The 24,485-nt window shown below is 52.2% G+C and overlaps 1 protein-coding gene and 2 pseudogenes across 2 annotated transcripts in view; 1 reads left to right on the top strand and 2 right to left on the bottom strand.

Annotated features, from left to right (window-relative positions):
* The window catches only part of LOXL2 (lysyl oxidase like 2), a 69,747-nt gene that overhangs the window by 10,521 nt on the left and 34,741 nt on the right, over positions 1-24,485 (top strand). The window contains 1 exon segment of the mRNA XM_014466186.2: positions 19,754-19,965. Within this exon segment, the coding sequence (XP_014321672.1) occupies positions 19,754-19,965 (212 nt within the window).
* LOC102425178 lies at positions 8,871-10,403 on the bottom strand (annotated as a pseudogene). The gene is made up of 2 exons (XR_001350625.2): positions 10,307-10,403; positions 8,871-10,273 (listed from the first exon to the last, which is right to left on the bottom strand). The product of XR_001350625.2 is annotated as a poly(rC)-binding protein 2 pseudogene (transcript).
* On the bottom strand, positions 10,643-12,296 carry LOC111828301 (annotated as a pseudogene).

Raw genomic sequence — 24,485 nt, 5'->3', positions numbered from 1 at the left:
GGCACTGCTCCTCTGTGCAGGAAATGTGGGGCATAGGGCCAAAGGAGGAGGCAGCCAAGACCTCTTTCTCAAGGAACATGCTGGATGTCATCCCCAAGGAGCAGTGGGAGCTGCATGAGTCCAGGCCAAGGAGCCTGCACTGTGCTTTAACCCCAAGACTAATGCTGAAGAAAGGTGACTCTTGAAATTGCCCTATTTGGGCTTCAGAGGAAGTTCTACCCAGACTGTGGTCTTCATGTTTCCTCTCATGACTCACACGGTCCTGCTCTTTTCTCATATATTCCTAGAGCATGCTGGGAACTTGTCCAAGCCTGAACTGTAGCATGGGAAAGGATCCCTAGCCCTCTCTCAGCTGGCAGGATGAGACCACCTCTCGCCAACATTCTTCAAATGCAATTTTTTTAGGAATAACTAGAAGAGATTCTTATAGTTGCTGTACTTTATTTAGTGCTCCAGGTACTGATGACAACTTTGCTTTACCATGAAGTCTATGATTTGGGCTTTTCCAACCCAGTTTCACACTTTTCATCTCCATTCTTCATAATCTCACACAGAATAATTAGCACCACTTATATGTATCCCATCTTTCCAATGAGATTAGAAGCTCCTGGAGGGCATGGGGCTCTATCTAAGTCACCATTTTATCCAATGAAATAATGCTAGGTACCTAATGGGAGCAATATCTCCAATTCCCAAATGTTCTTCTTCCCAGGAATGCAAATCAAAGACCATTATCCCCGTAGGTGAAGAGTCTCCCAGGATGAAACATCAAACTGAACAGCGATGAGAAGTACATAGAAGCAACTCATTCTCAACCTGTGGGTCGCGACCATCAGAAAACACATATAGCATATCAGATATTTACATGACGATTCATAACAATAGCAAAATTACAGTTATGAAGTAGCAACGAAAATAATTTTATGGTTGGGGTCACCACAACATGAGGAACTGTATTAAAGGGTCGCGGCATTAGAAAAGTTGAGAACCACTGCTTTATAGCATTGCCCTGCCTACTAGGAAAGTGAGCTTATTTATAACATCTTTAACGGGCCTCTATTCAGCCTAACAGCCGTGGGCAAACTACGGCCCGCGGGCCGGATCCGGCCCATTTGAAATGAATAAAACTAAAAAAAAAAAGACCATACCCTTTTATGTAATGATGTTTACTTTGAATTTATATTAGTTCGCACAAACACTCCATCCATGCTTTTGTTCCGGCCCTCCGGTCCAGTTTAAGAGCCCATTGTGGCCCTCGAGTCAAAAAGTTTGCCCACCCCTGGCCTAGAACCTTAGGATAATCCACTTTGATTGTCAAATGAAGATCCAGGTTCTGGGCATAAGAAAGTCACTAATGGTTTGAAGCAAAAGGCCAAAATGTACAAAAATGATTCTGGAAAAGGATTCTGTGAGTATCACTTCAACAGAGAAGTTTTATTAACTACCTCTATGGGCACTTCTAATGCTGAGCATTTGAAGGGGAAATGAGGTCATATGAAAATTGGGTAGAATTAATTGGTAGAATAGGTAGATACGTGACTGAAAAAATATGTTGGACAGTACTTTCTCATTCTGGAAGGGTCGAGAATCCATGGTAGGAAAGCTTGGTACCCACCCTTATGCTGGGCATTTGCTGGGTGTCTGCTGTATGCACATCACAGTCTGGGACACCACTAGGGAAGGAAAGCTTGGCCCTTGTCCTCCAGCCTTATAATCGGAGAAGGCAAGACGCATGCCTTTGGGGAAACGGGAAGGGGCCTAGATCCTGAATGAATTTACAGTAGCTCAGAGAGGACTACCTGGGGGACATCGAGTTGAAGGGCCAGATGACTTTCAAACTCTGCACTTTCCTAGAAAGCCTCCCTCTTACCATCTACAAATCGAGCCAGACTGGTTCTTGGGAGCCAGACTGGTTCCTGCGAGACAGATGATTGGTTCCCACGAGCCAGACTGGGGGCTTTCATGTCCAGCCACAGACACTGAGGAAGGTTTCAACTGATGGGCAGTGCCTGTACCTCTTCCCTGTGGTGTCTGATGAAAGTAGGTCATGAAAGGGCCCGGATCTCAGGATGTCTGAGGAGAGCCTTTGAGAGTTGCCAGAGAATTCTTCCACCCAGGATTTCGTGGCTAAAGCCTGTGCTTCCTGGCAGAACTGGTCCGATGGGCAGGGAGCCGCCCAGACCACCTAAGGGGATTTCTGTGAGCTGCTGGGAAGCTTCTCTGAAATACCTCATGTAATAGCCTGTCAGGAGCTGAAGTCACGGAGTCACTTCTCTTGGCTTAAAGAAATGTCTCTTATTAATGTTGTGGACGAGAGGACGAGATAGAGGTTTGCTGGGCATGCCAGTGGGCGGAGACACGGTGTGCTGACTAATGGTACCCAGGACAGCTGCTGAGTGGCCAGTGTGAACACAGTGGATGGGCTCTATGATGTCTCCCAGGGCTCCTCTCCTGCCTCTCCATCAAGTATCAGAAATTTACATGGAGAGTAAAATGAGCACTGATCAAATTCATTTTAGACAGAAAACCATGAAGGGTTGTGGGAATAGAACATTATGGAATGAGGTGCAGAAAAACCTCAGTAGGTTGAAATAATAGGCCCTAAAACATATTAGGGATGAATAGAAGGTCCTATATCAAGGTTAAGGGGGGGTGGGCGGGGAGGGCGATCAGCCACAGAGCAAAAGCTATGGCAAGTGACTGAAAAGTATTCATTATATTTCAATTATCCCTGAAGGGGGTTGGGTTGGTTGACTAACAGCTCAGTATAAGCCACAGGGATGATATGGCAGCTAGAAAATGTGAATATAAACCCATACGTAAAAGAAGAGTTATTTCCCTAAAGTCTTTGCATTCTGGACCAAGAAATGAGTGCAGGGTTCAGTTCTGGGGCCATCTCTTAACTAGGTCACCCAGAGGAGGGACCAGCAGGATGGGGATAGGTCTGGAAACTGTTTCATTTGAGAAAATGAAGATATTGGGTCAAGAAAAGCAATCTGGTGGTGGGGGCCATGGTGGCTCTCTTCAAACATTTGTAGTGTTATCCTAGAGACAATGCTTATAATGCTTGTATTAACTCCCAGAATTAAGATGGATGGGAAGGTAATGGGATGTACATTTCAGCTCAGCATCAAAATTCTGTCACACTGAGGGCTGCCTGTTTACAGTGGGTGATGTTGCCCTGTTAGTGGTGAGCTCCTTGTTGCTGGAGTGGTTCAAACAGGAATTGGATGGCCTCTGACCAGGAAAATTGCAGCTAGATTTCTATACTGGGGAGGAAACAGGATAAGGCATTTTAAGATTGCCAAGTTTTAAGATCCCTTGTTACTCCACACTTACGAAAATGCACCCACCCAGCCCACACAGCAGGCACCCACAGCTGGTTATTGGCAGTGTCTACCATTGTGTGAATTAATCTCTCTCTCTCTCTTTCTCTCTCTCTCTCTCTCTCTCACACACACACACACACACACACACACACAGAAGGGGTGCTGGTAGTGTGTGTGCTTGCCTCTCTCCCTGCCTTTCTCTGGCTCCTCACATCCTTGGCCTTGAAAGTAGGAGCAGACTTCTTGTCCTCACTCTTCTACAACAAAGTGTAAGAGCTAAAGCCCTCTCTCAATTTCCCCCAGTTAGGGAACCATACATTCAAAAGTGGGGAAAAAATGTGGCCAAGAGTGGAGTGTGGTCAAAGTGAAGGGTCAGTTAAGGCTTTCTCTGTGTCTTGGAACCCCAGGTGTAAATGACTGGACTAGTCCAATGAATGAGGTGCAGACATCCCATCCCTTCATAGCCTCACTCTGCAGAGGTGTAGCCAGCTCTAGAATATCCATCCTCCTTGACCTCGAGGTTGAGGGCAGATCACAGACCGTGAGAGATGACCCTCATAGGCGTGGGCCTTCTCAGGAACACACTGGAATTTCTGAAGCCGAGAGTGGAAGAAAACTGTGCATCAGTCCAGACCAAGTTCATCCCACTCTGGGATGCCAGAGGCATGAGTCACTAAGCCGTGAGGCCCAGCTGATGGAATTTCACTCAATGAGCTAACTGCTTCCAGTGGACTCCTACCTCTGCTTGGGGCATCCTGGTGGCCCCTTGACACTTCATAAATTTCCTTCTAAAGCCGGGAAAGAGCACACCTTCTTTGTGTGAATGACCCCACCAAGGGAGAGTTCACAGGTGTGGACCCGGAGCTACCTGTTGGCCAGCAGCTAGGACACTGGGCAACTCCATTCTCTTCTTTAAGATGAGCGGGTTGAACCCAATCCTTTTAGCTAATCCAGAGTGGCAATGTTTACAATGTCAGAACAACACAGCATGCACTCATCATTTACAAGATATTTTTAAATATTCTTAAGGGGGGGAAATCAGATGCCTTTGTAAAAGTGCTTGCAGACTATGGAGTTAGTCCTACAACTGATTTACCAGCCTGGATTCATTTCATCCAGAAAATTAGCCAGGCAAAGTCTCAGCTCTCCCTTTTCTGTCACCTCTTCCTATGTATTCTAAGTTTTAGACCCCAGAGCTGCAGGCAGGACACGTGGGTTGTGGTCCAAGTGGAGCCTGAGGCTTGCAGCCGTATGTCTGGAGCAGCTAACCCTTCAGAGGTCTCTGGACACCTCGCTGTAAAACAGCCTTTTCACAGGGACAATGAGTCTCAAACCTTAAAACCACAAAATCTTGCCAAGAGGTAAGCAGGAGCGAAAAATAAAAGGGGAAGACTGTTGGTTCCAAGGGAACAGATCTGTTTTAAACCTAGAAAACTGAGCCCCAACAACCCCCCTCCCGCCCAGGATTTCAGAGGTTCTTAAATGGAGAGGCTTTGTTTCCGGTCTGTGGCGGGCAGACCGATTGGAAAAAGCATTAGATAAGGAGAGATTACAAATCCAGATGCCCTCTTCGCAAACCTCTCACTGGCTGTTTTGTGCATTGCTAAGTCATGTGCTCATAGAAAGGCTTGTGTCTGGGGCCACGTGTGGTTAGATCAGGAACAGTCGGGTCTTTTCCTTTTCTCTACCTCCCACCTCACCTTCTTCCTGACCCACTTTTTATAGGCTCCTTTGCAAAAGCAGTTAGGTTACCAGAACTGATTGGAAATCTCTAGGTTGTAGGACTTAGGTGTGGCCTCTCCCTCGGTGGCCCCAGAGACTCAGTTTCTCTTTTGTGACAGCAGACAGCCCAGAGGCCAACAGCGGGATGAGGAGGACAGAGCTGGGAGAAGCGGGTGCCCTGCCCTCCACTCTCTCACATCCTTCTGGAAGGGCCTGAGACCTGAAAAAGCTTTTTCTTCTCTGAACCACAGGGACCGAAGCTGTTGCAAAAATTTGATTCCAGGAGTCCAGGTTTTTATTAGTCACAGACAGCTACCAAATGCTTCAACTGTGGGTGTTTTTTTCTTAGCAGTAGCCTTATCTCACCAACATCTGAGGCATCTGGGGTGGAGGCCTGGGGCCCAAAAGGGAGGAATCAACTCTAAAAGGTCCCAGCACCCCCAACCAGAGTTCTGTTCTCCCACCAGAGAGATGGTGCAACAGGTTGCACTGGGGGTTTAGGGGAGAAAGGGAGGCTGTGTTCATCTCTGTGCAGCTGAGAAGGTGGTGGTCCCTCCAGGCCTAAATATAGACCTGCTTCCCCCAATGGCCACAGGATAGCTGGACGGCCTCCCTCTGTGGCGGGAGGAGAAATGGTAACAAGTGGGCAGTGTGAGCCGGCCTCTCCAGCAGGGCGGTGAAATCCCCGGTCCTGCTGACTGTCGGGCCGTCCTGGGCCCGGTCTCCCGCTCACAGGGAGAGGATGTGTGAGAGCCTGTTCCTGCTAACATTCCACGGTGCTGTTTGCCCAGGGCCTCCATGAGGCCAGGCATGCCAGCCACCACAAGGGACACAAGAGAAGTAGTTCTAAGGTGACCTATTTTCCCAACTAAAAATAGGTCACGGCATCTGAAAAGCAAAAGGGCATTTATGCAGCTAACACGAAATGTTTGAAACTACGCACATCCTGGCGAGTCTGGGAACTTGGTTGGTGGCCAGGGCACATGCAACCCTTTCCAAAGCATAAATGCAATTATCATTGTTTGTGAGGTGAAATAAGTGAATAAGTAGCATTATAAATTGTTTTAGATGGAATAAGTGAATGAATGAACAGTGCAGCACTTTGAGCAGCGTGGGGTGGATGGCAGTTTGGAAAGGGCGGGGTTAATGGGGAAAGAATGGTAGGGATGCTCTGTGGAAGGAGTGGGGCTGAGGTGGGTGGGCGGATGCCTCTGTCGGTGGTCTGCAGATGTGATGAGGGCAGGCTGGTAGGGCTCTGCAATGGCCCCAGTGGTTCATTTGGGTCACCTCATCCATGCTGGAGGGGTCAGTGCCAAGGAATCCACCCGCCCCATCCCCACGAGGCTATTGGTAAGGCAGCTGGATGCTGTAGCAATTCGTTCATTCATTCATTCATTCATTCATTCATTCATTCATTGAGCATAGACCCAATGCTAGGCCCTGGGAATAAAGGATGAATGAAATGAATGGACAGTCTTTCCCTGATGGACTGTCCTGCTTAGTAGTGGAGGAAGATGATTTCACAGATCATTACTTTGTTACCATGGTGATGATTGCTATGAGAAACATCAGATATCCCACCTGGGAGTGTGGCGGACTGTTGGGCCTGGCCCAAGACTTGCCTGGTCTGTGGCCTCAGCCCTCCTGCTGGGTCAGAGGGACTGGCTGCTGGAGCAGGTGTCCTGCCAGCTTCCTGCAGACAGCAGGGCTTGCCTGTTCTCAAAGAAGCAGCCTCTGTTACCTACCCCAGTGCTTCGGGTCGGAAAATGAAACAGAGCACTCGGTTTTCCAGCAGCGCTGCAAAGCTCATGATTTATAGGAGGAGGGCCCAGACACACTGCGGCTTTTTCCTCTGGTAGCTCAGCATGACCTCAGCTCTCCACACCACCCCAGGCCCGCCCCCACCCGGCTCCATCACAGAGCTGAGGAACAGACACGTGGCCATGCCGCCCCTCTCCCCTCTCCTCCGTCCGACACAAGTCACAGGCTGAGAATGTTACAGGCACTTCTTACTGCGAATCCCCGATTTGACCATCAAAGGGGATAATTACCGTGCAGCCAGACCCTTCTAACACAACGTGCCTCCGACGCTTTACAAATTTACACTTAGCTAAACCGTCTAAAGCAGGAGTCCTCAAACTTTTTAAACAGGGGGCCAGTTCACTGTCCCTCAGACCGTTGGAGGGCCGGACTATAGTTTGAAAAAAAACTATGAACAAATTCCTATGCACACTGCACATATCTTATTTTGAAGTAAAAAAAACAAAACGGGAACAAATACAATATTTGTATTTGCATGTGGCCCGAGGGCCGTAGTTTGAGGACCCCTGGTCTAAAGTGTGCTGACAGTCAGATCCGCTTTCAATTCAGTTCAATAACTATTCGCATCAGATTTCGAGTGGGGGGAAAGGAGGTGTTAAGTAGCCCAGATGACAAGAGAACGCATGGATAAAGGACAAACATTCTTGTTCATCTATTAAATCACACAAGCAGTGCTTATGCTATGAAGAAGGGAGGCAAACGCTGCCTCGCTGTTTATGTTGCATTAAACAAAGAATAAAGGGAGTCTTTATTAAATTTTTGGCTTGGGAGCCTGAAGTTTCTAGCTAAACCGAATTCCTGTAATTGGATTTTTAGAAATTATTACTGGGTCATTCCAAAAATATTTGAGGACCCACTATGTGTCTGTCTGGCAGAAGGAGCCGTGGGTAATACAAAAATGAAGGTGGCACAGTCCTGCCCTTGAGGGACTCACCGTCCAATGAGGCAGCAAACACACGTGGACAGATAAAGAGCAGCATAAGATAGTCAGAATAAGCAAGGATCAAAGGAGCAACTCAGAAAGCAAATGCTAGAGGGATGAAGGAGAAATCAGATCCTCGAGGATGAGATATTCGGCTGAGGGGGCTGTGTGCAGGAGGTGGTGCTGTCTGCCCTCTGTCAGGAGTGACAGCAAGACTTGCCTAATTGGTTGACCTGTCTCAGGGCCTTGAACAGTGCTGGATGTCATAGTGCTCAACCCAAAAGAAATTTTAAAAAATATTTTTATTGATTTCAGAGAGGAAGGGAGAGGGAGAAAGAGGTGGAAACATCAATTTTGGGGTCCAGCCCCAGCAGGTCCAGGGGTTCCCCAAGGTGTGAACGGAGTCGGCGAAGAAGGAAGGACACGGAGGCAGCTTTCAGGTGATCATCATAGCCAGGTTCCTCTCGCCAGATTCTGTAGCCAGGTTCTGTCTTTTATTGTCTTATTACATCTGTATTTATACCAGTTGATTTTAATCCTATCAATTCCTATTCCAAAGGTTAGGGCGTTCTTATCTCCATTCCAGGGAGTAAAGATTATGTAGCTTAAGCGTGATTGTTCGTAGTTAAAGTGATTAACTACCCGCCTGGCACTTAGTTAAGGGGTTTTATTCCCTCCCTAACCTCAGGGAAAAATCCCTACCTGGGGAAACAACCTTTTTCGGAGAGGTGACCTTGGTTAAAACACATAGCACCAAGAAGGGGAGCAAACATATTAAGAACAGTATGCCATATACGCCAGGTCCCTTGAAACATATGCTCTGCAGATGTTTCTTCCCTGCAGCGACTGTGTCAAGCAGCAAGGATGGACCGGCTTCCGGCAATCAATGATGACAGAGAATCATGGATTGTCTGCCTCTTGCATGCCCCACAATGGGGATCAAGCCCACAACCTGGGCACATGCCCTGACCGGGATTCAAACTGTGACCTCCTGGTTCATAGGTCAATGCTCAACCACTGAGCCATGCTGGCCGGGCAACAGTAATTTTTTTTTTTTTTTTCACTGTGGCATCCAGTTTCTATTCACAAAGAAAAAGCTCCAGTCCATCTTTTAATTTTTTTGAAAAATTCCTGACATTACAGAACTAAACTGAAATGTATTAATATTCCACTCTTACATTTCCATGACAAACAAAAAAAAAATTCATGAGCCAAAAAAAAAAAACACCAAAAAAAAACAAAACAGGGAGAAGCTTATAAAACTAAATATGGATCTCAGCATTAACAGCTGAACAGAGAAAGGAATTAAAACGCTTTAATTAAAAAATCACGAGTGGATGATAAAGTGTGTAGAAACTGAAAATTTACAAACTATTTAAAACCTGGAATCGCTGACTGTTCAGAAACTACACAGATGGATCATGGGTGGTGGTGAACAGCAGAAAGGGATTATGGATGAATCTGCATTGTTCTAGCTGCTCCCCATGCCACCCGTCTCCGAAGAAAGCCTGACATTGATTAGATATTGAGCCAGGCTAATGCTGGCAGCAGATCCAGTGATGGTAACCTGCCTATCAGTAGATCCTTCCACTGGGTTCGCAATTTTGATCTGCGCCCCAGACATCTGACAGATCTCATTGATTTTGGCGCCTTGACGCCCGATTATGCAGCCAATCAAATCATTTGGAATGGTGAGTTCATGAGAAGTAGTCTGAGCAGATGCATCCAAACCTGCACTGAATCCGGTGTTGCCATGCGTCATGGGAAAATGAGACTGTTGCATTGCCAACTGGTGCAGCTTGGTCAAATCTGGCTGTGGAATGGCATACTGTCCTTGAATGGTATAGGCCTGACCACCTGCAAAGATGACTGGTGAACTGGACGGCTTGGGCCGGTACGGGATGGTCACGCCCTTCGGGGGGGACTCCAACATGACCACGCAGATCTGTTTCACACACTCAATGATGGATTGCGGAATGCCAGCAATAGTGATGGCCCGCTCAGTTGAGTTGGGGAGCATATCCCCTGCCACCTGGACTTGAGCTCCTGTACTCTCTCTTATTTCCTTGATCTTGCAACCACCTTTCCCAATGAGAGAGCCACACTGACTAGCAGGCACCACCAGCCGCAGGGTGACTGGGGGTCTACTGGCAGCTGTGCTATTGGTCATAGAGCTGCTGATGTCCTCTTCCAGTTTGTCAATGATCATAGCGAAGGCTTTGAAGATGGCATTAGTGGGTCCAGCCAAAGTGATAATTCTCTCAGGACAATTCCCTTCTGAGATGTTGATACGTGCACCACTCTCCTCACGCATCTTCTTAACTGATTCTCCTTTCTTTCCGATGATACTGCCAACTTCCTTTCCATGCATAAGTAGCCGGATGGTGAGAGTGACGTTTAATCCACCTTCAATCACACCGGTGTCCATGTCGAGCAGTATTCTGGGGAGCTGGACTTTGAGTGGTCAAGTCTTTGGTCACTGGTGGGGGGGAGGGAGGGTGAAAGCCAAGAACTGCAGGCGCGAGGCGACTGAGGGGAAAAGGGGAGCGGGCGGGAAGGGGAAGGGCGGGAGGCCGGGGGCGGAACAATAGGGGCGGGTGGGAAGGCCAGGGGGGCCCCCGCGGGCGGGCGGAGGAGGAAGGGGGGGGTGGGGGAGGAAGGGGGAAAGAGACCCCGGGGCGGGTGGAGGGCGGCGGAGGGCGGGCGGGCGGGAGAGGGCGCAGGCTGCGGCTGCTCCGGCTGCTGCCTCTGCTGGTCTCGCAACAGTAATTTTTTAAAAAATGTATCTTTATTTATTTATTTATTTATTTATTTATTTATTTTTTAACTAGAGGGAGGGAGGGAGGATTTATTCACAGCAGGACATGATCAACAGATACATGAACAGTGGTACTAGGGACGGCAGGGGGGAAGGGCATTCCTGCCACTCAGGCCTCCCCACCAGGTGTTTGTCCAGGGTGGCCCGCAGGCGGAAGGGCACACGGCAGTGGGGGCACTCAAAGCGAGCACCGGGGGGCCCCAGACCGTGCATGCCGTGGTGGCGGTTAAGCTTGCTGCTCTGGGCACAGGCATAGGGGCAGAGCTCGCAGGTATAGGGCCGCTCCCCGGAGTGTGAGCGCCGGTGCACAGTCAGGTTCCTGTGTTGGTGAAACGTTTCCCACGGAACTCACAGCTGCCCCGGGGCCCATGGCTCTTGCCCACTGTCTTTGGAGTCTTCTTAGGCAACTTCTCTGGGATCTGGGCAGAGCTGATTCTCTCTTCCTTGATGGCGACGCCGCAACCGTCCCCACCAGGACCAGCCTGAGCTCCACCACCTGGAGCCCCAGGTTCCTGCACGCCTGCTGTGTCGGCTGCTCCAGCCCCTTCACGGCTGCACAGGAGAGCCCTGGCTGGGGCAGCGGCATGGGCGGCTGGCTCCGGAGGGGCAGCTGAGGCCTGTTCCTGACTGGCCTTGGCCGTGTAGGGGCTCTGAGGCTGCAGCTGCCGGTGGGTCTTCTTGTGGCGGTTGAGATGGCTGCTGTGGGCACAGGCGTAAGAACACTGGTCACAGGCGTAGGGCCGCTCGCCCGTGTGCGAGCGCATGTGCACCTTGAGGTTGCCGAAGGAGCTGAGGGTCTTCATGCACACAGAGCAGGTGGGGCTCCGCCGGGGGAGGCTGTTCGCCCGGGAGCCCTTGGCCTCCACTTCCTGCCCCACCATTGCTGGCATGGCTGCAGCCACCTCGGCCAGGACCAGCAGCGGATTCTCTGGGGCCTCGGATTCCGTCAGGCAGATGGACAGTCCGTGGTCCCACCGGGCATGGCGCAGCAGTTCCCAGCCCTCGGTGAATTGTCGGCCACAGCGGAGGCAAGAAAAGGCCTTCGGGTTCTCAAGTTCTGAGTCCGGGCCAGGGCTGGGGCCTCCAGAGGGCTGACAGCCCTGCTGCTTGTGGTCCATGAAAGCCTTGATGGTCTTCAGCGGGAGGTCTGCAGGCAGAGGCCGCAGGTCAACGTATCTGGGTGTTTGTCAGTCCAGGGCTGGCGGTCGTGAGGATTAGGGACCAGAGAAGTCCACGGCGCCGACTGGTTCTGCAAGCCGAGGGCGAGAAGGGTACCGACGGCGGGCACCAGGCTAGGGCAGGAGCAGGGTGCGCCCTCGAGGCGGCCCGGCGCGGGCACTTCCTTTGGGGAACCCCGCTGCAGTCCCGCGGCCTGTAGGGACCACGGATGTGGCTCGGGCTTCACGCGGTCTCGTCGTCGGTGTGGGCGGCGGGCTCCTTGGGGTCGACTCGGCGGGGCGTGCAGCCGGCCTTGTGGCGGGACGTGGGTCGCCGTGTGGACAATCGGGCGGGCTGGCGGGCGGATGGTGCGCGAGGCGTGTGCGCTCGGCCAAGACGCTCCGGTGAGTGACTGCGGCGACTGGCCCCGAACTTTTACACGTGCTCGCCCGGCGGCTCCGCCCACCGGGGCGGGGCCTGATGGGAGCCCAAAGGGCGGCTGGAGGCTAAACTCAGTCTGAGCCATGCTCATGGGGATTGGCTTAAGGCAGTGATGGCGAACCTATGACACGCATGTCAGAGGTGACACGCGAACTCATTTTTTTGGTTGATTTTTCTTTGTTAAATGGCATTTAAATATATAAAATAAATATCAAAAATATAAATCTTTGTTTTACTGTGGTTGCAAATATCAAAAAATTTCTATATGTGACACGGCACCAGAGTGAAGTTAGGGTTTTTCAAAATGCTGACACGCCGAGCTCAAAAGGTTCGCCATCACTGGCTTAATGACTACACCTAAGGGCATCTAGCTGACGCGGCCAGCATAGGAACGGTGACTTCAGATCCCGTGTTAGGGCTGGTGAAACAGGCACAGCATCCCCACAAACACCCAGGAGGGAGAAAATGGTAGGGGCTACGTTTCTAACTGTGCCCCTAACAGTATCTTGGACTTTTTCAGTAAATACATAATAAAAATTCACTGGGCAAACCTCTATTGCGTGCCTGTGGTGCACCAGGTACTGTTCTAAGCACTGGGAACACTGCAGCGAACCCAACAGACACTAATCCCTGGCCCCCGAGTTTACTGGTTCAGGGAGACTACACTCAACGAGATAACTGTGTAAAAAGAGAGTGCCTCCCTGGGTGACCAGTGTCACCTGGAGCCAAGCAAAGCTAGGAAGGGTTATAAAGGGGCAGGGTGACATGGGGGGGGGGGGCTCAATTTTCTCCCCACACCAGGGAAAGGTATGGTGGAATTGAGACCTGAGGGATGGGAAGGAGTCAGCCAGTCTCTGTTCAAGAATAACAAGGAAGGGGGACTCTTTCCCCCTCCCCACGTGGGAGTCTGTACTTGTTCTTCAATAAATTTCCACCTTCGCTATACAAAATAATAATGATAATAATAATAATAAAAATAAGGAGGGAGGAGACGGACAGGAGAGGGGTTGAGCTCTGAGAAAATGGAGTCAGCTGCGAGAGGGTCTTTTGACCACTTGAAAGTCTTGGTTTTTGGAGAGGTGAGTCTTGGGGGGGGGGGGGGTGTTGAGCAGAAGAGGATTACGATCGTGTACACATCTACTCTGCTTCTACACCTGGAACAGCCATGAAAGCCAAATGGCCAACTGTCTTACCTCTCTCCACTCGGCCTCCTTGAACTTCCCTCCTCAAAGCAGCTCTTTCAGATCACTGTTTGAAGTGGCATCAACACCCTGCCCCACCCTCCAACCCTTACAAGTTTTCTTTTCTTCCTGACACCAACCACATCATAATACAGAATGGTTTCTTGACTGTCTGCTCCCTTCCCCCACCCTATACAAGGCTCCTTAAGGTCAGGGACGGAGTCTGCCCTCCCCCAGACTCCCCAGCCTATCTTTATTGTTGAAAGTATTACAGATGCCCTCCTTTTTTTCCCCATTGACTCCCTCCATCGCCGCCCCCCCCCCCCGCCCCCGACCTTCACCACACTATTGTCTATGTCCACGGGTTATATTTATGCATATAAGTCCTTTGGTTAATCTCTCCCCCTCCCCCGCTACCTTCCCTCTGAAATTTGTCAGTCTGTTCCATGCTTCTATGTCTCTGGATCTATTTTGTTCATCAGTTTATTTTGTTCATTAGATTCCACATATGAATAAGATCATTTGTTAAATTTTTTTTTTATTTATTTTAAAGAGAGAGAGGAAGGGAAAGGGAGAGAGAGAGAAACTTCAATGAGAGAGAAACATTAGTTGGCTGCCTCTTGACCTCCCCCTACTGGGGATCAAGCCTGCAACCCACGAACCGGCAACCTTTTGGTGCTCGGGATGAAGCCCAACCAACTGAGCCACACAGGCCAGGGCGCAACAAATATTTTTTGAATGAACGAATGAAATTGTCCTTGAGGATCAGTAGGATTCTGATAGAGAAGAGAGAATTGCAGGAGTTCAAAGAGTGACCTTGGAAAGTTCTGTGAGATAACTGGCTGGAAAAAGGGAAGGGACCTGGCTGGAATCAAACCCGGGACCCTTCAGTCCACAGGCTGAAGCTCTATCCACTGAGCCAAACCAGCCAGGGCTCCATATAATTTGATTACTGAATTATAATGCCCTTCTACCTGCAGGATTCACATTACACCGCTGACTGGGAAACAGAAGTGCGGGTGGAAAGGCGGTGGGAGAATGGAAAGGGCTTGCTGGGCAGAATGGGCTGTAAGAGTGAGGAAGAGAGAGCGTGCAGAAGGCACCTGAGGCTCCCGCAGTGAAAGCAGAGAGGACTGGGGCCATCTTGGAAGTGTTTGGTTTGAGGTGCTGAGGACGGTGCCATGTGGCAGTTGGGAAAAGAGATCTCCACCCATAAGGCCGTTTTTAAAAAGAGCTGAATAAGGAAAGCTGCGGGCTATGAGAGCAAGATGAGGAACCTGTTAGCAGCAGAGGGAAGGGGCTTGCTAAGCGAGCGGAGGTTGTGTAGAACTAACCAGTCGTGCATTCTAGTTGGGATGATGGAGGACTGGTGTATGTCCACCATGGTCCTCCCGCCCCAACACCACTCCAAGGAGGAGGTCTCAGGTGGGAAGGCTGGGCTGATGGTAAATTATAACTTCTACAGCAGAGGGACGAGGGTCCTTGGCAAAGACCGCGTCCTTGCAGACATGCCTCTCTGGGCTTCAAAGAGTGACGTTGGCATGGCCGTGAGAGAAGCTTGTTGGCTGGGAAAAGGGAAGAGAGGGAATGAGATAGGAAGATCGGGGAGGCTCCTGACTGGGAGCCTAAGTCCTGGGAGTCACGGGAAGGCTGTGATAGATTGAAATCATTGTAGGCTTGCTTGCATTTTTGCCTTGCCTCCCCCTGTATCTTTCTCTGATGCAGTCTCCAACTAGACTTTCAAAACTAGTGGTTTTTCCTCATTGGCAACAGCCTTACACAGTCACATTGTGGAATTTGAAAGTCATTCACAGAAGCTGCAAGTGTGAAATATCAGTCAGGCATGGGCCTGGGGTCCAAGCTCTTGGCCAGCCCACTGGCAGAAGCAGGCGGCCTGGGCTTGCCGAAACTTGCTTTTCCATAATCACTCCCGGGGAGGTGATGAGCTCTGAGAAGGACAAATACAGAAGGTCCTGTGGATTCCCTGGGGGAAAGCCTTTAAAAGGGCTCGGTGTGCCCTAGCAGCGGGTTTGGCTCAGTGAATAGGCCTGCGGACTGAAGGGTCCCAGGTTTGATTCCAGTCAAACGCACATGCCAGGGTTGCAAGCTCGATCTCCAGTTGGGGGCGTGCAAGAGGCAGCCAATCAGTGATTCTCTCTCATCATTGATGTTTCTGTCTCTCCCTCTCACTTTCTCTCTGAAATCAATAAAAATATATTAGAGGAAAAAAGAGGGCTTGGTGAACTTCTGTCTCTGGCAAGAGGGATAGAATTCAGATCTTAATTTGAATTTTAAAATGTGCCAAATGCGTTCCCAGCTTCTGAGCTATCGTCCTTAATGTAAGACTAGCAAGTCTAGAGAGCCCTTAGTTAGACAAGAAAAATGTGTATGTTTTAGTGTTTCAAAGCTTTTCTTCTCTTTTGGAGTCGAACTTCTGGGAGGAAAATCCTAGCACTTGTGGTTATGGAAGGGATTCCACAGCAGTGACATAAGCAGGGGAGTGATGTGTGTCTGCGTGTTTTCCTGCACGGTGTCTCTGAGCGGCCTTGTGAGCTCGGTAACCAGCAGTGAGCACTGAATTCGAGCTGCGCAGGGTTTCCCCATCGCCCCGTCCCAGCCAAGAGCAGCTGGGAGGCAGCTCTGCCCTCAAATGTGCGCACTCGGTTCTGACTCGCAGCTCCTCCGGGTGGGTGCAGGGCGGACTACACATGTGCACAGCACTGGGCTGGCCCTAAAGGACCACCCAGAGGCCTGAGCCCCAGGCCCTACCCCGTGTGGGTCAACTCAACACCAGGCAGTGGACAGGGTATGAGTGGGGGGCCAGGACCACTCAGAGACCAGTAGCTGGGAGCCTAGAGCACAGGCTTGGACTCAGAGTTGTTTCCACCCTTGTTTACCCACTGATTGGCTGTGTGAACTTGGAGAAGTTGCAAAAGCCGGCCAGGTTTTCTCATTCTTCCCCTGTAGTGTGGTACGCCATTAGCCTTCTCATAGGTTGTCCTGGGAATTGAGTGAGGGATGGACGGGAAGTTCTGAGCAGGAGCTTGACCTGTAATGACTTGGTTGGTGTTTGATAAACAAGGGTTCCTGTGGTCATTATTATTCAGAGAAGAGGCAGGCTTTGTGGTTGGGAAGCCTGGCAGGATCCATGAAGGGGAGAGACCGTATTTTTGTTGAATGAATGAATGAATGAATGAATGGGGTGGATTTGAGCCCAACAGAGCCAGAAGGAGTTGGATCCATGGAGGGTGAATGAAAGGCATCCCATTTTAAAGGAACAATGATTATAAACCTGCACGGGCCGCTTTCCTAAGGCTTTGGAGGAAACAAGTCCCTCTGGACCTGGCCTCCACCACGTATGTACGCAAATAGACACATGCTCCACACACACAGAGACCACACAACGCACAGACGCACAGCCCTGAGGGTACACATGGTCACACTCAGACACACACACAAAGGCCCATCCCTCAGAGACATGTACAGATGCATGGATACAAACAGACACACAGACATACATGCCATCACTCACGCCATCACACACAGGAAATAACAAGGACAGTGACACCTGTTCTAGCACTTTCACTTTTCCAAGCCTTTTGGGGGGTGGGGGGGAGTAAGGATATTTTTTCCATTTATTTTTATTTTTCAAATATATTTTTGTTGATTTCAGAGAGGAAGGGAGAGGGAGAAAGCAATAGAAACATCAATGATAAGAGAGAACCCTTGATTGCACCCCCCCCCCCGGCTGGGGACCGAGCCTGCAACCTGGGCATGTGCCCTGACCAGAATCAAACCCGGGACCCTTCAGTCCACAGGCTGACACTCTATCCACTGAGCCAAACCGGCTAGGGCTCCATTGATTTTTAGAGAGAGTGGAAGTGAGGGAAGAGAGAGAGAGGGAGAGAAACATTGATGTGAGAAAGACATGTTGCCTCTCACACATGCCCTGACCAGGGGCGGGAATTGACGGGAATCGAACCCACAACCCTCTGGTGCACAGGCTGACCCTCTAACCACTGAGCCATGCCAGCCAGGGCTCTCCAAGCCTATTTTCCACATCCTAGAGCCCGCCTGGCTTCCCCCAACAGTCGTACTTCTGCTGAGGGGATGCTGTCCTCCATCAGGACAAGGGTACAGGGGTCTGCTAAGCTCCCCCCACCCAGGCCTTCCTTCTCCTGCTGTAGCTGGGGTGCTGACGTCCACATTTCACACCTGGTGGAGCTGTGGGGTGGGGTGAGAGGGGAGGATCTGTGAATGTAATAAAGTCCTTGGGGTTTGCCTGCCCTGTGAAGCCACAGAGCTGATGTTACAGCGGTAACTTTCCTTCTGGGCATTACGCATCGCTGGCTGGAATTCCAGCCTGGCTTCCGAGGTGGGGAGAGGCAGGAGGGGCCGGGCCCGGGGCTGGTTTAGCCCTCAGTCAGGCCCTTTCTTGGCTCGCCTCTGTCCACGTGTCTTGGTGGCACGGGTCCTGTGGCCTGAATGGAAGCTATAAAGAATCTGGGATCCAAGCTGGCCAACATCATCTTGCCACTGGCGGCCTTCCTTCCACTCCACGTGGAGAGGAACCAGGGCCAAATGCCATCACTGCCGGCCACATACTTTCGCCGCCCAGCAGGACTGGTGGGCAGGGCCTGGCTTTGCACCCTGAAGCCAGTGGCGAGGAGACACGAATGCCTGGGCACCCAAATAATGGCCCTGTTCAACCTTGTGGTTCATTTGCATTTGCACCTTTGCTGGCATTTGGGTCGAGTCTCTGGGTTCCCCCCTGCCAAGCCGGGCCCCACCTCTTCCCCACAGCCCAGGTCAGAGCCACATACCTCGGGAGCCCTGCCTCTGGGTGGCCCTGGGGAGGCAGTTGGAGCCAACCAGCTTTCTCATATGGATCATGGGAGGGCAGCAGCTCGAACGCACCTCGTTCTGCAGTGTGAGGACGACACGAGGGAAAGCACATGAAGCCTCACTGTGGGGCTCACGCGCAGTAGCTGTTATCAGTTTTCATTTCGTTGGATCCAAGTGTACATGTGGGGCTGGGGACAGGGGGCGGCTGGAGGGGAGGCAGAATCAGTCATGCTGGGCCGTGGGCACCTCTCTAAGTAATTGGGCATTACTGCATGGGCACGAGCGGACGTCAAGGGACAAGATTACAAAGAGCTTTCTGGTGGCTGGCCTGTGGCAGATGGATGGAGGGGGAGATGGAGGCAGGGGCTCAGCAGGGAGGCTGGCAGAGCTGGTGGTGGCTCCATGTGCAGCGGCAGGGGCAGAGAGGAGGGGCTGGAAGTGAGAGGTTAGCAGGGAGCACGGTGTTTGAGGGCGATTGGGTGAGCCTCGGAAAAGCATAAACTCCAGGGCAGCCCCCGTTCCTCTCACCCAGCGTGGCCTCTCCACACCCCTGTCCTTCTACCAAATCCCTGTGACCCGGGAGGAGGCGTGGGGCAGGGACATTGCTGCTCAGTGTCGGGGTGTGGGGAGGAGTCTGCCCCCCACTGAGCCTCCTCTACCTCCTTCACCGGGACCTGCCTCTCTCACTCACTGTCTCGGAATGACAGGCGGGCTGGGGGTGAGTCGGGCCTTTCCAAAGGCTTCCACGCGTTCAGAATCATTCCCTTTCCTGCCACAGACTGTGTCCACCCTTACCTCCTGGTCCCCAGGGTGTGTCCCCCACTAAGCAGGCCTGGGTCCCTGCACACACTCCCCTCCATGCTTCTCTCCAAGCCCTACCCCTACTCTCCTGGCATGTTCTCACTTAGAAATGTCGACCCCGGATACTGACTGGGTGGTGTGCAAGGTGGCACCTAAGCCTCGGGGTAGCTGAGGCTGCTCTGCCTGAAACTTCAGTCTTAGGAAAGATACACACACACAGAATCACACACAGTCACGCACACACACACACACAGAATCACAGTCACTCCCCCCACACACACATAGAATCACACACAGTCCTGCACACACACAGTCACACACATGCATGACACATATGCTTTAGAGTAAATACAAAACCCAAATTAGTTACAATGTAGGACGTAAAAATTCAAAGAGCACGTTCTCTCTTCTGCTGTAGTTCGAGAGCCTGCAGGAGGGCTGCCTCTCTCCCCAGGCTTTGTGGTGGGACGTGGGAGAGGCTGCTGGCCCCTCCTAGTCTCCTGATGGCCCAGGTCGCCCCTGCTCCCTCTCCTTGGGTCCCCGCAGTCACACTGCCTCCCATGCATGACGCTTTATCACCACGGCCTTGTGCTGTGTGCTCTTGGGCAGGGCCCGTGGCCCCTGCAGGGCCCGAGGGTGGAGGAGGCTAGCCCAGACCCCTCTCCACACCCGGCCAGGAAGGTAACCATGTCCTTCGGTGCCTCCTCCTTCCCAGAACCTGAACATCCAGGTGGAGGACATCCGGATCCGAGCCATCCTCTCCGCCTACCGCAAGCGCACCCCGGTGACGGAGGGCTACGTGGAGGTGAAGGAGGGCAAGGCCTGGAAGCAGATCTGTGACAAGCACTGGACGGCCAAGAACTCCCGCGTGGTCTGCGGCATGTTCGGCTTCCCTGGGGAGAAGACGTACAACACCAAAGTGTACAAGTAAGAGGCCCCCTCCCCTCAAAGCACTGTTTCCTGGGGGGTTGCTGCTCTGTGAAGAGAAGGCTCCTGTGGTGGGTGCTGAACAGAGGGGGTCCGCCAGCGGCTGTCAGTGCAGGCCTGGCCGCTGGGGAACTCACACTCCTGTGGATGCAGAGGCGGGGGGCGGGTGCAGGGTGTGTGCAGGAGGGCGGGCGGGCGGGCGGGGGTGGGGGGGGGTGTCAGTGCCGACAGCCAGCTCCGTGACCACTGGGGCCAAACCAGGACAGCACCAACTTAAGAAATGTTTACTTGCCCTCAGTAAATGATTAGTTTGAAAAATCTGGAACTCAGAGAAACTGTTAGGAAATTCGATCAGTTACAATCCTAGTGAAATCTTATAATTTAGTTATGGTTTCCAAAGTTAATATCTCCCACAGGGAAAGGAGCAGATAATAACAGGACTTCGAGTAGTTCGCCCGGTGAAGGGCTTCACCCCGTGACAGGCGGGGGGCCGGGTCCTGGGTGGGAGTGGGCCTTCCTGTCTCCTCTTACGGTGACTGGTTTACTGAGGGCTGATCGTGAGCCGGGCCTGTTCTTAGCCATTGATCCTCACAGCGCCGGGAATTAGGGGTTGATTTTACAGTCGAGGAAAGGAAGTCAGGGAGGGAAGTGGCAGATCTAAGATCCAAGCCCCCATCTCCAGCGACAGGGTCCAAACTCTTTCCTTTCAAGCCAGAGGAAGTCAGGAGACGTGGGACCCAGACCCAGCGCCCCCTCCAGATCCCCGGGGTCAGGGCAGACTGCAGGTCCTGGGCTTGGCTTGGCCGTTTGGGGTCAGAGTCCCCAGCCCACCATGAGGCTGAGTGCTGGTGGCTGAGCGGCTCCGCTGGGCGAGCTCCCCGCCCCGCTAGGGGTGAGCCTGGTGGTGATCCCCAACCCAGACACCCTCAGATGTGGCCCAGACTTTCCTGTTTGCAGTGGGGTTCCCGGCCTCTGAATACTTTGGAGAATTCCTGCCAGCTGGCCAGCTTCCTCCCTGGAGACACCTTCTCAGCTTTTCCTACCATTGGAGCCAAGAAAAGCAAACCCCACCCACCCCTACCCCCCACCCCAACCAGCTCCCATCTGGCTGCCCCACAGTGCCCCAGCTGACAACTGGTCTGAGTCCAGTGCCGGGCCTGGGAAGGCAGCCATCAGCCCTGCCCAGGGCAGGACGGGGTCCCTGAGGCCGGCAGCATGTGCCTGTTCAAAGGCGTTTGAAAGCCATCTCCCCAGCTGTGGCCGGTCCAGAGTCCTTTTCCTGATTTTGAGGAGGGAGCTCAGATCTATGTCGGCAGCGGATTCTCTCACGTGCTGGTTTTAAACCTGCCTCCCTGAACCTCCCACCCCTGAGTCTGTGCCTTTGCTCTTTCAAATGGGGGCAGAAGAGGGCTTCAAGGCTGGGAGCATCCGGGTGCTGGCGGGTGGTATTTTGGGCTCAGGCTGCTGCAAACCAGCTCCTCCCTTGGACCTCCAGCTGGAGGTGGTGTGGAGGGCAGGAGCACGGGGCAAAACCTCGGCGGGTCTCTGCTGTTTTGTGTTCGTCTCTGGGCCTCCGCTGACAGTTGAGCCCCAGAAGAGAAGGTGCGCTGGGGAAAGTGTTCTGTGCCTCGGTGATGCTGTGAGGGGTTGAGATGGCAGCCAGCTGGAGAAAGCTGTTAGCAAAGGGCATGGGGCAGCCTCAGAGGTCACCCGGTCCCAGCCCTCCGTCTGCACGATGAGAGACCCAGGCCTGAGGACAGTGGATTTGGGGGTCACAGAGCCCTCTTCTGCCAGAGTCCACAGGGCTACTCGGGAGTGCTGTCCACATTGCTACCTCCACCTGCAGACCTGCTCCAGCTCTGGCCCCTCGGCCCCGGCTCCCACCACGGGCCTTGCTGTTATGTCAGAGCTGGAACAGGGCTGGCTTGAGGGTGGGGTGTCTGTGAGCCTGCTCAGAAGTTGAGGAAAACTGGGAGCCAGAGAGAGGGTCACCCCCCGCAATGGTCCCTGAGTCCGAGGCCACTCACATCTTTCCCATTTCCCTTGGCCCTTCCTAGCCGGCCAGGGGAAGCGGCTTCCCAGGGGAGCCTTCCACTCTAGGAAGGAAATTGTTTTCAAAGTAATTGCGTCTGGGATGGTGTTAGTAATCTCTCTGCATGCACCAGGCCCCTAAGGGGCTTGGCAGCCCTGGAGACTCACCAGGGCCACGGCCAAGGCTCTCCACCCTGGCTCCCTCCGCAGACCTGCAGGTCTGGTGGCCACTCAGAGTCTCCCCAAGGCTGGACTGCAGCTCTTCCTCAGCTTCTGCCAGCCACCCCGTCCTCCAAGTCAGAGGCACCTAGGAAGGTACCCACATGTCCCCAGAGGCCTCTGCACCCAAAGACTCACTCAAGATGGAGTCCAGGGCTCCCCAACATGGGCTGCTTTGCTGTGAGCTTTCTGCTCTGGCCTGGGGGTGGGGGGGGCGGGGCTTCGTAGCCTCAGGGCCCATCCCAGGGGCAGGAGCATTTTGTATTGTGGTTTTTTCTTTTTCGCCTGAAAGCAGGATCCCACTATTGATACCGATTTTTGACACAAGCAGGAATTCTGCGTCCAGCACTGCATCTGGGAGAGTGGAAGGGCTCTGCTCGGCTGGTTGGCTGAAATGCCAGCCTCCTTTCGTTTCAGGTAGAGGAAGGAATTCAAAGTATTAATGTCAGAACCGTCCAAACCCGTGGAGAATTTTAATGGGTTTATTTGAGCCAAACTGATGACATTTGCCAGGAAGCAAAATCTCAACGGATTGAGAAAATGCTGTGTAGAATGGCAGTCTTACGGCTTATTTTATACATTAGAATAGAAGGAGAAGATGTAAGGAGGGCTACATGAAATCCGTTGTTGGCAGATTACGGAAGCTGGAGAAAGCAAAGCAGGGAAATCTTTGACGTTGGATGCAATGAAGAGGCAAGTGCATTTACATTGTGGGTACAGGACAGTTAACAACTAATGTTGCCAGCACATAGAGATAGTATCTGGGCAACAAGGTAACAATGAGGGGTTCTGTGGTCTCACACTCTGGTGCAGCGGGTGTGCCCTGAGGGGTCTGGAAAGGAGATGACGCTGATAGTCTAAGGGTCTGTTATCTTAGATGCACAGAGACAATAGACCAGCTCACTTAGGTAAAGACTGACCTTTGTCAGGGACACAGGGACAGGATGTGACTGCCCTCCACGATCAGCTTTTAGGGCTTTTAGGTTGGAGAAGACAAAGGAGGGAGGAATCTGTAGGATTGGATAAAAAGTATAAGGAACAGACACACACTTCTTTTACAGGTGGGTACAGGATAGCTAGCAGTCAGCAATAGTGCAATAACAATAACAATGAGGAAATCTGTGGTCTCTGCTCTGGTGGGTGGTTATGCCCCGAGGAGTCTGGGGGTGGGGAGGGGGGTTTACCCTGACATTCCAAAGGTGTGTTAAGGTGGATGCAAAGACAATAGACAGGCTCGGTTAAGGTAAAGATTGACCTTTGTCAGGGAAGATACCGGCCTAGGAAATGACTACCTTCGATGACCTGCTTTTAGCTAGAAAGTTAATTTCAGGCTGTATGGTTACTTTATAGTAGATCGCAGGCCTCCCCTGAGCCTGTCAGGTTTAGTATGTGGCCCTTTTCATCCACACCTGCTTCCAAAGTGTGTAATTGGAACCGACGTGCTCAGCAGCTGGCAGAATTCCTGGGAAAGCAGGGATCCCCGTGGCTGGGAGGGAGCCAGCAGGACTTTTTATTTTTAATTGAATCAGTCCAGCCATAGAATGGACAGTTCTTTCTCAAGCAGGCTTCCCATCCCTGCCAATGGCTCTCCCCTAACTCCGGTCCCTCTCCAATCCCTGGGCCTGGAGTGGGCTGCCCACCCATCCTCCCCAGCGCTCCTCTGCACCCCCTGGGGCCTGTCTGGGGTGAATCATGAGGGAGGGGTGGGTGCTGCCGATGGGAGCCTGTGGAGGGTCAGGGTGCATTACTGTGAGCTGACGTAAGAGGGAGGCCGGGCTGCCTGGGGAGGCGGCAGCATTCAGCACGTCTGTTCCTGGCAGAGCTGGTGTTTCCTGAAAGCTGAGAGCAAGGATTCTCCAAGCCGCTGGAGCTGACCAATCCTCGTGCAGCTGACCCCCGAGCGTGCTCTTTCCTGATGTGGGGGTGTCATGGGGAACACGCTGGAGGCTGAGGCTCCAAGTGCAGGGCCTGCAGGAAGTGGGGAGGGGCAGAGGTTCCCGGAATTATCAACAGTCCCCCTGGGTGGCTGCAGCTCCGCTGAGCACACATCCAGAATTTTCCCGAACAGTCCTGGTTTCAAAGATTCCGTGCCATTGCGCCCACAAGCATACTAGAATTGTTACAAGTCTCAATTTTTGGTTAAGGAAAGATATGGGTGGTGGCCATAGGGTTTTTCCTCCCTCTGTGTTCACATCCCATCCACTTTGAGACAAAGCAGGAACTCCCAGGCCTGCCGGACCCTCAGGGACAGGACCTTGCTCTGTCCCCCC

This window comes from Myotis lucifugus, unplaced genomic scaffold (genome assembly GCF_000147115.1).
Source record: "Myotis lucifugus unplaced genomic scaffold, Myoluc2.0 scaffold_328, whole genome shotgun sequence".
Classification (NCBI taxonomy): domain Eukaryota; kingdom Metazoa; phylum Chordata; class Mammalia; order Chiroptera; family Vespertilionidae; genus Myotis; species Myotis lucifugus.
Note: the sequence above shows the minus strand (reverse complement) of the source record. Positions and strands in the feature narration are given on the sequence as shown.